General features: G+C 43.0%; 1 protein-coding gene across 1 annotated transcript in view; it reads right to left on the bottom strand.

Moving 5' to 3' along the window:
* SLC23A2 (solute carrier family 23 member 2) overlaps window positions 1-14,346 on the bottom strand; it is a 151,014-nt gene that overhangs the window by 34,037 nt on the left and 102,631 nt on the right. The window contains exons 4-5 of the mRNA XM_082671560.1: window positions 10,991-11,107; window positions 8,772-8,929 (exon numbers count right to left, since the gene is read on the bottom strand). Of these exons, the coding sequence (XP_082527686.1) occupies window positions 8,772-8,929; window positions 10,991-11,107 (275 nt within the window). The remainder of the gene's footprint in view (window positions 1-8,771; window positions 8,930-10,990; window positions 11,108-14,346) is intronic.

Genomic DNA, 14,346 nt, shown 5'->3' with positions numbered 1-14,346 from the left:
CTGAACCCATTCCCCAGTCTAGTCTCTCACCGGCCACTTTACATGCCTGCACTCCAGGCAAGCGGTCTACTTTCTTGCCTCTGAGCCTTTGCTCATCTCTTATGTCATCAATTCATTGCTAATGCTCCATTTCTATTCAACATTGAAGGCACAGAGAAAATACCACTTCCTCTAGGAATTGTTCTCGGCTCCCTTTTTGTCCAATTTTTATCTCCCCCCTTTTTTTTGAATATCACCATAGACACATGGATTCATTTTTTATTCAATTTAATAATATACTTCCATGACTATTCCTTTTAATAATTAAATTGTCTCAAACTTGCCCACAGCAGCACAGCTCCAGAATTATACCAACGTCACTACTAACAAGACTACTAAGTTTAAGACTTCTCTGTGTTTTCTTTTTCTTAGAATATATCCCACTCAGAGTGTGCAAAGTACTATGTTCTAAAGTCTGTGAATTAATTCTTTTCTCCATGTGGTCAGCAATTTGACATAAAGTTAGGTTCACTTGTTTCTGTTTGTATTCAATTTTAGGGTTTGTGTTTCTTCATCCTTTTAGATTTTATGTTTTGGATATGCTGAACATTTTACGGTTAAAAAAAAATCAAACCATATAGAGATATACCAGGAAAATGTCACTCCTATCCCCTCCAACCCCCAAATCTGACTTATTGATCATTAACCATTTTTATTAATTTCTAACTTATTCTTGTTTCTTCAAACATATACACACTCTTTTGCAACTTGTTTTTTCAATATATTCCGGAACTTACTGTATACCAGTTCATGGAAATCTTTCTTATTCTTTCTCAGGGTTGCACAGTAATTCATTGTGTGATGTATGGTAGTTTCCTACAGATAGGCATTTAAGTTGTGTTAACTATTTTCCCATTACAAATTACACAGCAATAAAAAAAAACTTTTTGTATTTATTTTGCATTTGTGGGAGTATATCTCCAGGGTAAATTTCTAGAAGTAGGTTGCTGGATCAAATGATAAATGCATATGTACTCTAGATATTGTAACATTCCTCTTCACAGGGACTGAATTATTTTCACTCCTGACAGCAATGTGTAACAATGCCTGTTCTCCCACAGCTTTGCCATCAGAGTGGCTTGTCAAAATCATTTTTTGGGGCTTCCCTGGTGGCGCAGTGGTTGAGGGTCTGCCTGCTGATGCAGGGGACACAGGTTCGTGCCCCGGTCCGGGAAGATCCCACATGCCGCGGAGCGGCTGGGCCGATGAGCCATGGCCGCTGGGCCTGCGCGTCCGGAGCCTGTGCTCCACAAAGGGAGAGGACACAACAGTGAGAGGCCCACGTACCGCAAAAAAAAAAAAAAAAAAATCATTTTTTGTTAATCTGACAAAGGAGACAAATGGTATCTCAGGGTAGCTTTAGTTTGTATTTCTTATTATAAAGTCAATTTGATCCTTTCTTATGGTGAAGGGCCATTATATAGCTTTTTATGTAGCTATTCATGTCTTCTGTCCTTTTTTTCTATACCATTTTTGGTAATTTTTAACTTTGATTTTTCAGAGTTCTTTCTATATTGGAGATATTAGAACTTATCTATATTATGAATATTTTCTCCAGTTTGTCATTTTTGTTTGTTTATGGTATATTTTTACAATGCAAAGCTTAAAAATTTTAAAACATTTAATGGCATCAAATTTATTATCCTTTTATTGTTTCTGGAGTTTGAATCCTAGTTTAAAAGTCTTTCCCAACTTCTAGTTATAAAGGAATTTGCCCTCGTTTTATTCTAATGGTTATATAGTATCATGTTTCTTACATTTGGATCTCTAATCCATTTTCAGTTGATTCAAAGAAAACTTTTAACTAAAGGCAAATCTAACCTTTATCTTCAAGTCCATGATATTCTGGTCTTATATGTAAATATCAAAATTATATAAACTATCTCAGTCAACACTTCCAATTAGACACACTCCTAAGGAACCTCAGTAGGAAGCAGCCGACTGGCTCCTCTCCCAGCTCCCAGCAGAAGGCTTCGTCCAGACAGAGCACAGCAATTTAGGAGGGTTGGCTGGGTACAATTTTGATAACCTTTTCAAGCATGATAGTATCAACTATTTCAGGTCAAAAGTTTGTTTTATTACTTAAAGATCTAGCCAGTCACAGAGAAGCATAAGGGAACTCTTTGGGGTGTGGCAATGCTCTATCTGCTGGTTGTGGTGGTGATTAAGTGACTGTACACATGGGTAAAAACTCATCTAACTATGCAAGTGAAAAAGGGAAAATTTTACTGTATGTCAATTACCCCTCAATAGATATGACTTAAAAAAATTATGTCTATAAAGTGTCTTTCTGGGAGGAGAAATGGGGGAGGATGGTATCATGGTCCTTAGAATACTAGAGTGAAGTCAAATAGTTACAAAAAACACAAAATTTAAAAAAAAAGAAAAGAGTTTCCCGCTGGGTATTTGACAAGAAGCTCTATCCTCTGCTCCTGTGTAGTGCTGCTCTATCCCTGTACAGCTTTCGCCAGGCAGTCACCTGCCTGAAAAGGAATGATAAAAGGGAGAATTAGTGGGCCATGAGGAAGAAGATGAGCATTTTAGAACAAGTGGGAACATACGGGGCAAGTGAGATGTGACGTTCAAAGAAAAAAGACTGTGGGGAACTAAATTCATTAACCCCACATATACTAAGAGGACTTAGTCTCCTAGTCTCCTGGAGCATCAGAAATATTAGCAAACAGAGAAACAGCATGTTCACTGAATGGGGAGACCACCCAGAAAAGCTAGAGTTGAAGAAGTCCACCTGTGGCCATGTGGCCAAGGAGCACACCCAACCCCTGCCATGTCATCAAGGACAAGCTGCTCCATTTGGCATACCAGCCTTGCCCACTGCACCCCCATCTGCCTCACCTACACCCACCCTTACAGAGGGTCCACTAAAATAATGAGCACCAACAGGCAAGTGTGGGCGAGTGCCAGGCATTATCTTATTTGATGCTCACTAACAATTTTATTATTATTATTATCATTTTATGGAGGAGCAAAGGGGACTTTGAGACTAGGTAACTTGCCCAAAGCCACAGAGCTGGTAAACAGTAGAATGGGAGTGACGCCACCTCTGAAGCCAGAGCCCCTCGACACAGCTGGTGAGGGCAAACCTTCCTCCAAGGTCACTACCTCCAGGTTCTCACTGGCCCCCATGTTTTTAATGTACTACCTATAATTCTTTGAGTTAAATAAACAGTAATTTTTTTTTTTACATGGGGGCAGGAAAAACCTACGACTTGCTATTAAGAGCCTGCTTAACATCACAGGCTCACTATCATCTACACAGTAATTTTAATGTTCACCCTGAATCAACTATGCCTTTGGCCCCATCTCCCAGTTTACAACAAATAGGGGGATTGTGGAACAAATCAAATACCACCACAAGGACACAATCGGACATATTCAGACCACGGGATGCTCAACGAGACAACTGGCCTGGACTCTTTAAGAAGAGGATGATGTGGAAGAAAAATGTAGGGACTGTTTATTACTAGACCAAAGAAACACAACAAACAAATGCACCACACGAACTTGATTGGATCCTAGTTCAGAGAGGTGGAGGGAACAGCCATAAAAGATATTTTAGGGACAACTAGGGGAATTAAATATGGACTGAATATTAGATGATATAACTCAGCTTTCTCAGGTGTGGTAAACGGTTACACAGGTGACCCTCATTCTTAGGAGAGTATCTGGGGGTGAGCCATCATCATGCTGCCTGAAATTCTCAAGTAATTTAAAAAATTGCACATACACCCCCACACAAACACATATACAGGAAAAGAATGTGGGGGAAAATCCCAGTCTCCCCTACCCCTATCCAAGCACTGCATCTCTCCATTCTTCTAAATTTTATCAACAGTTTAAAAAAAAAGAGTTCAAAGCCTTATACTTGAGACTTTAAAGTATCCTGGAGCTGCCTCCTATACCGTACAGGTCCCAGAACCAAAGGAGATGGAAGACAGGGTAGCTCTCTCCTCAAGGCAGACAACTCTGTTAGAGACCAGGCTGCTGCACCAGCTACAATGACTCTCTCAGCCAAAACCCTACCTTTTCTCAGCAAAGGAATATTCTGTGTGTCTACAGCAGGCCTGTTATGGCCAAGAGAGGCTCTCAAGAAACGGGCCACTCCACCTGCAATTTTTTCTTTTGCTGGAGAGCTGAGAGAAAGGCCTCCAAGAGGCACCTGGAACAAAAAGCTGGATGTGGTCCCCAAACACAGCACCTGCACACCTCAGGGAAAGCTGGAGGTCAGCATGGTGTGCAAGGGGGCAGGGTCCATCCCAGAGGGCCCTCCTTCACCCCCAGCTATGCATAACACCCGAGGACAAGGGCTCTGGGAAGCTCAGAGCTGCTATCAAAGCTTGGTCTCTGATGGAAAAGACAACGGCAGCCTAGGTTATGCATGAACTGAGTCCTCCCCAAAGCCAGGGAGGCATAGCTGCTGCTGGCTGGCTAACATCTGAGTTAGGGGACTCTGAACCCTGCCCCTGCTCTTGGGATTTTAAAGGTTTTTTACTAATTCCTGGAAAGAGCCCAAGGGGTAGGTTGGATTGAAATCAATCAGAATAAGGTTTGATTTCAGCAATCTGAAACCTCACCCAAGGGCACTCGACAGTAAAGACCTCGTTGAAAGCAAACTGCAGGGGATAAAAGTCAAAGAAAAGAAGGAAGAAGGAAAAGGCTGGATGGGAGGAGGGGGATGGAAGAAGCAGCTGTCACAGAAACTACCCATCTCCAACAGGTGGAAGCCCTGGGAAGCACTAAAGCCACAGAAGTCACACAACTGGGGCAGAGACATATGACCTCCATTTCAAAACAAGTCATGATCTCTGGAGGAAAGGAAAGCATGTTCATGCCAGGGGAGATGTGTAGTGAAGGAAGGAGGGTCTGCAGCACACGCTGCATCAGACACATTTTCTGTGTCCTTAGCCAGCCCAGCCCATGGAAAACATGCCCCCAAAGGAGTATTTTACAACACAGCATCTTAAAGTCGGCATTCTGAGCTTGTGTTCAGGTTTGCAAAGGCACACATCTGTTTCACCCTCACGTTTTCCATATCAATTTTGGTTATTTTTATGGAATGAAACAACTTTCCAGGAACAGCATGCCACTCTTCACCAGAGTGCCCGTGTGAAACACGGAGCAGGGATGACCTGGCCACAGCCCAGAGGATGGGAATGCTTATACTTCCTACCTCGGTTCTAGACCTGTGATCATGGTCTTAGCTTCCTCACAATACAGGCCCCACCCCTCAGAGGCATGGACTATGGCTGGTCTCTAGGTCCCATGTACACACTACATCCAGTGCAAGGGAGTACTGGGTACTCAACAGGTAAACACACGAAGAAACGGACAGAACTCAGACACACATGGCAAACCACTCAGAGTTGGAAAAGTCTGAAAATCTGTCCCAGAAATCATGAAAGCTGAACATGATTTTCCTTCTGCAGCTCTCTGCCTAAGGAAATGAGTGTGAACTGCAAACAAACACCAACAAACACGTACAGGCCATCTGCAATCCTATGTCTGTGATACTGGGAATAAACCCCACTCTTGGCACATCAGCCTTTCTTTCCCACTGTCCCACCTTGATATTCCCTCTGCCCCAACTGCTTTATCTGTTTGATCCTGTTGTGATCAGGAAGTAAATGCACAAGTCTGTTAAGATGATAATTCACAGTCTACGATGAGGGTCTATGTTAGCAAGCAGCAGAATTAAAAGGCTTTTCACATTATTCATACTCTGTAACTTCCCAAATGTATTTTAGGAAGAGCTTATAATAATCTACAAAAACACAGTGATGGCAAATGTCATCCACAGGACACCTTAGGAAGAGCCTCCTGTCATTTTCACAAAAGGAAACTGGGAGCTGGAGAGGTCTTCTGTCCAGAGTCATAACGCTGCATAGGTCCCTCTAACTTCTCATACTCACTCATTTCACTCCCCCGTGTGCGAATGGGGAAGAAACCATCATTTGCCATGTGGCATAAGCTAATGCTTTACTGGAAACTGTAGATTCTGACTGCCCATGGGATTAAAGTTGATCATTACAATATTCAACAACTTGATTTTAACTAACACTGGCAATGTTGCTGCTCTGGCTTTGGTGGGTCCCCTGGAATAGGCCAAGGGATGCTCAACCCTGCCCCCGTTCTGAGTAAGTACTGGGTGCCAGAGGTGGGTCCCCACTCTACTGAGGTCTGAGTGCCAATTTTGGTCTGCTGGAAATACTAGAGGAGTGGGATATTTGGCCACTCCTGAGATCTCTGCTCTTCTTTTACGAAACCCACAGGAAAACCAGGGGCAAGGGTGTGAGAGGTGATTCAGCTAGTAGGGGTAGCCCTGCCTCTTTGGGCACCATGGAAGGAAGGGAAGATGGGTAAAGAGGAGTTAAGAGTTTTAACAGAAAAGGGTGAAGGACAGGGAGATGCAGAGGATGGAGGAGATGGGACACATGAATAAACAGATACAGCAAACAAACCCCAGAGGTGGTGACCAACCAGGCAGGGAAGGAAATGCCTCTCACCCACCTCATCATCTGGGTTCACCTTCACACAGCAGGCCCTCAAATATATGCTGGATAAAACTAAAAAGAATGTATCAACAACAGCTTGAGGCTTTGTGGAGCTGAAAAGCAAGAAAAAGGTGCTGTAGCACAAAGAAGGGAGTAGAGCAAAAGTTAACTGACTCCTCTTTTCCCATCTTCCCCTCCTTCCACTGTGCTCCTTCAGGGGGAGGGGAGGGGGTAAACTGCACTGACCCAGGCTGCTCTGTTTAGGTCTCTTGTGCCCCAACGATGGGCAAGAGGGTCCTGAACGGATGCCCTCCCATAACTGAAAGCACACACCAAAAGTTACCCCAAACTCTCCCTACTATGTCACCATTAGGCAACTGTGCCCAGCACAGCCAGGCTCAACTGTCAGTCAGGGTTAGCCTCCCTGATATGAGACCAAGGCAGAGCTGCACCTGATACCTCCTGTACCTCAGTAAACACATCTTTCATTCCCTCTTCAAGTCAACCAACAATTCTCAACTAGAGGCACTGCCCAAATTTACAGATGGTTTGTGCTACAAGTTCCCTGATGAGCTAGCTGTTTAGAAAAAGAATATTTCCCCAGAGAACCAGTGTCCTGTGTACACTTGAGTCGGTCAATAAAAGCTTTCTAATCCTTTCTGGCTTTGAAATACAGAACCTTGAATGCTGTGTCAAAAGAATGAAAGATGCTGCCAGCCAAATTTAACTACCTGGGCTCTAAGAAAATGAATCAAGTCCTCTCTGGAATGCCTGAACACATCTCCTTCCCCAGGTCAATAACACCCTGACTTTCCCTCAGGGGTCCCCTAAGAAGACCCTCCCTTCTGAGGTAAGGGATCTGCTCAGCATGGTGGCTGCAGGCAGTCCTGCAGGGGCTGGGGTTTTGAGAACCCCAAGAGCTAGCCAGCCCTCACAGCCTTCCTTCCATCAGCAGAACTGCTAGGGAGCTGCCGTATCCCTCCTGAGGACATTGCTTATGCCGCCAACCAGGATGCCCTAACACTGTTCTTCCCATATTCTCCTGCCCCGCCCCCCCTCAAGTAAAGGTCACCCTGAGGATTCTGACTCACTGGAATACACTCCATGATTCCCAAGCTGCCTTCTTTTCCCTCTGCCTTTGCTCCCATTTTCCTAGCAGGGAAGGCAGACTGTCTGTAATGGAGTGAGAGACAGAACTCGCATGTTTACTCTGCTGTCCTCCCCCTGAGGACAGTCCTGTCCCCACAGGCTCCACCCCTTGAGCAGCACCGTAGGGTAGAGGAAAAGGCTGCATGTGCAAGAGGGTGGAAGAAGGGGACAGGAGGGGACAAAGCAAGCCTGCAGGAGGAGGTAAGACAGGACAGTTCTTTTCCTACCTATGCCAGCTCCATACCCATTTAAGCTGGGGACTGGGGATGCAAAGCGCAGTTCTGGCATCAAGGAAGGAAACACGAATCAGCAAGAAAAGACACAAACAAAAAAGGACAAAGTGGAATAAGAGCCACATTAGAAGAACATACACAAGGTGCATGTGTGGGAATTCAGAGAGAAAGGAGGCTTTGGGAAGTCAGGGATGCTTCACAGAGAGGAGAGGGGCAAGCCAGGACTGGAAGGCTGCAGCGAAGCACAAGCACAGGATGGCAAGACAGCAGGGTGGGCTCGGGGAGGTACTCACCCCTGGGTGAGTGCAGGGAAGGGGACTGCAGGGCGCAGGGACATGGCTGGAAGGGTGGTGGGACAGAAAACAAGGGAGAAGTCTACAGGGTGGGCACATCTGTTTTTTTAAACAGGGAGTAGGGCTGTAGCCTGGTAACACCCAGGAAGATGCAAACACTGAAAGACAGCACTAGAGTAGCACACAGAGCAGGGCAGAGGAGAGTAGCCCTGGAGGCAGGGAAACCAACTAGGAACCTAGTAGAACAGTCTAGGCCTGAACTTCAGGAATGGGGGCAGGGAGGGGGTACTGGAGAGAAAACTTGCCCTGCCAACTGGTGGGATGGAAGGAGCTGAGAGTGAGTATGTTTCCAGCCTGCACAACTAGGTGGGAAGCGGTGCCACCCACCTAGAGAAGAAACACAGTAGCGTTGGGGGAAGGCAGGGCAAATGCCACTAGGACACACCTCCCTATACTCCAGTCAGTCCCTCTAAGCAGCCCTAGGTGAATGGCAGTACTTAATGCTTCATGGGTGCTTCAGCATCCCCAATTTAGTGCCCCAATCTCACCTGCATCCAAAAGTTGTCTGCAGCAAAGTTGTGATTCCCACGCAGAAGAAAATGGTCCCGATGAGCTGGCTGGTGGCCCACTGGTCAAATCCCACACACATGGCATCGGCCAGCAGAAAGGGCACCGCGATGGTGCCGCTGAAGCACGTCAGGTAATGCTACGGGTGACAGGGAGACAGAGGGGAAAAGAATAAACCCTTCTTTGTATTTTTTCTGATTTTACCCTAACTTTGCCCACCCCCCTGTTGTTTTTAAAAAGTTACACACATGAAGAATTTGGTTTTTTAGATACACACTCTTATCATATGCCAAATCATCTCTGTTTTTTGCATTTCTCCTTTCCATTACATTTTCTTGTCTTATCACTAACTTGTATTATTAATTATTACTTGCATGAATCCAGACCAGCACAAAGGAAGTACTCAACACAAACACTGGTAGTGTTTTATTTATATAATTCTTACTGGGAATATTTGCTTTTTTAAAATGCTTTTCAGCATCAATTGCTAAAACCATAGGTCTTTCTCCTCTAATCTGTTAACATGAACCGTGTGGCACTGAACCATTCTAGTTAGTCATGCTAGATTTTTCTTCTGGGATTTGATATGCCAATATTTTATGTAGAATTTTACATCTATGTTCTTGAGATAAATTCGTCCTTTTTTTTTTTTTTAATTCTTTTAGGTCTGGGGATTAAAGTTACAAGCTTTATTGCACAAGGCGTTTTCCATCTTTTTCTATGGTCTGGCATTGTTTAACAGCAATCAGGGAAGGGCTAGGGTCACACAGTAGCTGTGGGAATCCTCCAGAAAGAGCCCATCTCACTCTTCCTTTAGGGCCCCTCCCCCATTCCTTGTGGCCCTGGCAGGACATTCCAGCCCTCACTGCTCACTTCCCTTCCTCCCAGAGGCCTACCTGTTCAGTTCCTACTTCTGTTCTGCAAACTTCCTACGTTTCTTCCTAATAGTTCCCCATCTCTGGTCATGTTTGCCAAAATGTGCTGCTTGCAGTCCATAAAGCCTAACTGTGTAACACTAATAGGTGTTTGGTGAGGGGAAGAGAACATTCTCATCCAGGACTTCCCAGAGCTGCTCACAAGTTTAAGAGTGCTGTGCACTGTCAAGAAGGGCATGATGCACACAGGGTTTCCCAATCCTATCTGAACAGGGAAGACTACTTCTAGAAACATCTATAATATAAACATTTCAAAAAAAGAGTTTCTTGAATCTGATTCCAGATACTCAGCCCTAGGGAAATTATTTGCCAAGACCAGTCAGCTCCTTTGGTTATGTCTTCTTTATTAGATGCCTTTCTGTCCAGGTTACCAAGTGCTTTGATACCTAAGGGGAGGGGCCTGGAAACGGGACCAAAGCATCAGCTCTCATCAGGTACAGTTCACCTCCAAGTGAATAAACCTCTCTGGATAACGGGACTGATTTTCTCAGCATGAACTGATCATTCAAACGTAAAGAATGGAAAGTGAAACCTCAAAACCAAGGCAAACACAGGCCAGGGGTATGTGTCTGGACAAAGAGGCTTCCATGCTATCCCCTTTCTCCTAAAGCCCCACTTCAATCGTAAGTGGGAAAAGGGAGTGGTGGTGGTGGTGGGGGGAGTGGGTACCAAAGATTCAGGAGTCCTGCATTAGCTTGGGTCACCTCTCGCCCCATCCTCCCACCCCTCCCCTGGCAGCTTCCCTGCTCTGCTCCCACTGGAAATTGCAGCAGACAAAGCAGACACCACCGAGGCGAAGTTTGCCTTCCTTTAAAAATAAGATTGAAGCCTCCACATTTATGCCCTGGCCAACACAGCACTTCTCAGTGTCACCCATATTTCATGGCAGAACTGACGGTGACTGTGGTTGATTAACTAGGCATGAGAGATGAACATTAACCCTTTTTTTCTCGATTCTTCTACCTTTATCTTCCCTCTATTCTCCCCTTTCCACACATCTATGATCTTTTTCCCTTACTTCCATGTCATTTCTCTTGCTTATTCCCTGAACATTTTCCTTCTTTCATTCCATGATTAACCTACTCCTCCTGTTTTCCTCCTTTCACTGTTATGAAGTTCATGTTAACAATTCCCATTCAACATTCTTAAAAGAGTAATTTATATTAAAGTTGTCAATAAATAAAAAATAAAAATTGAATTTTAAATAATCCAGACAGACAATTCAAGCATCTGCTGGTGGTTATATTCCAAAGGAATCATCTTACCTGCAACCCCAGAAATATGCACAGGTACCAGGGAGGAACATCTTCTATGGTGTAAATCATGTCCGATCTCTGGGGGTCAAGACTGCCCGTGCTATCCAAGGTCTCAGCAAGAGAGCTCTGTGATCGAGAGGGAGAAAACAAGTTGTTTAATGGAAGCAAGGACTAAAGTTAACTCAGCACAGGCTACTGTTACTGAAAAACAACTTTATAAAGTGTCTGTTGCTCTCCTGTAAAATTAAGCCTTGGTCACCTCTGACACAGTGTCAAGCGCACTCACTTGGTGGGACAGTCTGCTCTCAGGATTTGGGGCTTCAGCATTCCTTCCATCAACTCACACCCAAGAGCACCCAACTTGCTCAGAGCTTCTCCCCAAGACTGGGCACCCACTGCATGGAGAGGGATGCTCCCAAGGTTGAGACCACAAAGTAATACCTTGGCATGAGCTGCCCTTGGGTAGTAACCCTAATGAAGCAATGTTACAAAATGCTAACCACTTTCCAACAGAGAGCACTAATCTGTCCCTCCTATCCCATTCCATCCCTGCAAGGAAAAAGACTTCTGTACCTAAACACCCTTCTTTTAAAACACTGCTGCTCAGACATAATGGTGAGTGAAGAGAGCAAAGGTATACAGATATGATGATTCAAATTTTGTTTTAAAAAACAGACTAAAAATGTATTTATACTTCAGGGAACTTTTTTTTTTCTTTTCCTCTCACCATTACTAAAGATTTTTTTAAATGTTAAGCCTTGCATCCTTTATAAGCCAGAATCTTTACAAAGACCAGACACTTTAGGTTATAGTCTAGACATTTCCAGTCAGCTTCAGCTTCAGCATCAGTTTTGAACTCATCCAGTATCTGAGCCAAACTGAAAACTCGGGGGTTCCCCCATATACCCTCAATACTGCTGTAGTTTCTAAAACCCTACAAACAATTTCTTGGAATCCAAGATGTGCATTTTTTTTTTTTTTTAGTTTTTTAATAACATAAAGTGCCTAAGAGGAAATAAAATTAAAAGATGTGCCACAAAAAAGATAAAGATGATAACATTCTGATCCTTGGCCACACCTAGCCCAATTTGTACCCCCTTTCCAATGGATTTGATCCACATTTGAAAGATGCTGACTCCTTATGTTTATCACTCCATTTTTCATGCACAGGGATTTGGGGGTCAAATACTCTTGAACGAAAGAAGTGACACAATTCAGCCTTACCTTCTAAAGCCTAAAGGTAAATATCTGATGTAAATTGACATTTTATCTAATCCAAATGTGAATTGAATATGACCTTTCAGAAAGAACTTTTTTCTTCCATTCAAAAATGGATGCTGGCAGATCTGCATTATTAAATGGGTTTAAACCTATTATAAGTGTCATTTAAAATTTGTTTGTAGTGGTGGTAGAGAAAGTACATATGATGAGGAACTTGATATGTGGTGATGTACAGTAAAGGATTAACTCAGCAGGTCTGGGCTGTCCAAACCCTGCACATTTCAAAGAGAAGTTTGGCCCTTGCCTGCCACCTGGAAGATAACCTCTGTGCTCTTGGAATATCCTGCCTCTTAAGAGTGTATCTGTTTACCTGAATGAAGCCTTGAGCTGCCCTTCATAGATTATGCTAACAATGCAACTGATGATGGGGCCTTGGGCCACATGGTATCAGTTTGACTCCAGAGGGTCTGGCAACACTCCTTCAGTGTTGTCACACTTTGTTTCGGGGGAAATTAAGCACTGCTCACATGATTCCACTAGGAAGAGGACAACCGAAAGCTTGTTCTGTATCTCCTAGACCTTGCCCTACATGTTTTTTTCCATTGATCTTAATCTGACCCTTTCTCTCAAATAGGCTGTAACCAGGAGTGTAATAGCTCTTCTGAATTCTGAGTCCTCCTAGCAAACCACTGAACCTGATTTGGGACTCCCAAATCAGTCTTGGAAATCCCTGAACTAAGTTGACCATTTGCTGACATGATGCAACTATGGATACTGGACTCACTATAAAAAGGACAATTCAACACTATCATATGACCTACAGATGGGGAATGTTACTGCTCACAAAGTAACAAAAAGAAATATCTGAAAACAGAGTATAGTAACACTACAATTACTACATTAGTACAATCTGTTACAATAATATTATACGCATTATTATTCTAATGATTCCAAAATGACTAGTTTTAACTATAAAACAGATGAACAGAAATGAAAAGACTGCATCTGTCCTCTTTCAGGCCTGGAAGGCTAAGATTAAGATGTGTACACAAACATATACATATACTGTACACACACAATTTTTCTTAGTAATGAGGGTGGTTCTACAACTCAGAAATGGAACTAATGTAAAAAGTCCACAAATGGTATTAAGAAAAAGTAGGGAATTGTGTGGTCAAGGGGATCAGTGAACTCTGTCAGAAAAATGCTGCACCACCCTTCCCAGAGACAGAAGGAGTGTGTTTGGTCACTGTGGACCCTGGTACCACATTCTGTTACCACTGCATGAACAATATGAACTCTCTTAAAACTGCAAAACAAAAAGCTCCAACAGCGAGGTTTCTTTAAAAGATGACTACATTAATAATTTGATGATATCATCTTGAACAGGCTTTTCCATATTATTCTATGGTCTAAGATAATCTAAAGGAAAAGGAAATTACCTGTTCTTCAAAGATTAGTGAACTCAGAATTCAGTTCTCTTGTTGGAGACTTCTTAAAAGATCGTTAATAACCTTTCCAATCTCTCCTATGGTTATTTATCTAGTACAGCACTTTTAAGTCACTTGTAGTCTTTTTCTCTAGGAAATAATTTCCTCTACAGCAGGAGTCAGCAAACTCTTTCTATAAAGGGTTATGCAGTAAATATTTTAGGCCTTGTGAGCCATATGGTTCTGTCACAAATACTCAACTCTGCTATTATAGTGCAAAAGAACATTAGACAATATGTAAACAAATGAGTTATAGCTGTGTTCCAATAAAACTTTATTTACAGAAACAAGTGTTGGGCCAGATTTAGTTTGCAGGATGCAGCTTGCTAACCCTGCTATAGGGTTTCAAATTGATTATCATAAAGTTGTAGTTAATATTCTCTTATACATGTTTCTTATATTTCCTTTCACATTGCTAATATGCATTAGTGCTTTCTCATCTTTCACCTTAATCAGGTCCACCAAAGATCAATGTCACTGGTCTTTTCAATAACCAGTTTTTGAGTTCTAGTAAAACATGGTTGATTGACCACATCTGTCATTTCCTCTAACTCCTAAAAACACTAAGAATAAATATGACACAAATCTACAAGGACAAAGAAAACAGTAGAAAGAGAAATGAGAATAACATATTTTGGAATATGCAAAGCATTT

Source organism: Grampus griseus (assembly GCF_964374135.1).
Source record: "Grampus griseus genome assembly, chromosome: 14".
NCBI lineage: Eukaryota > Metazoa > Chordata > Mammalia > Artiodactyla > Delphinidae > Grampus > Grampus griseus.
This window is presented reverse-complemented; position numbering and strand designations above follow the sequence as displayed.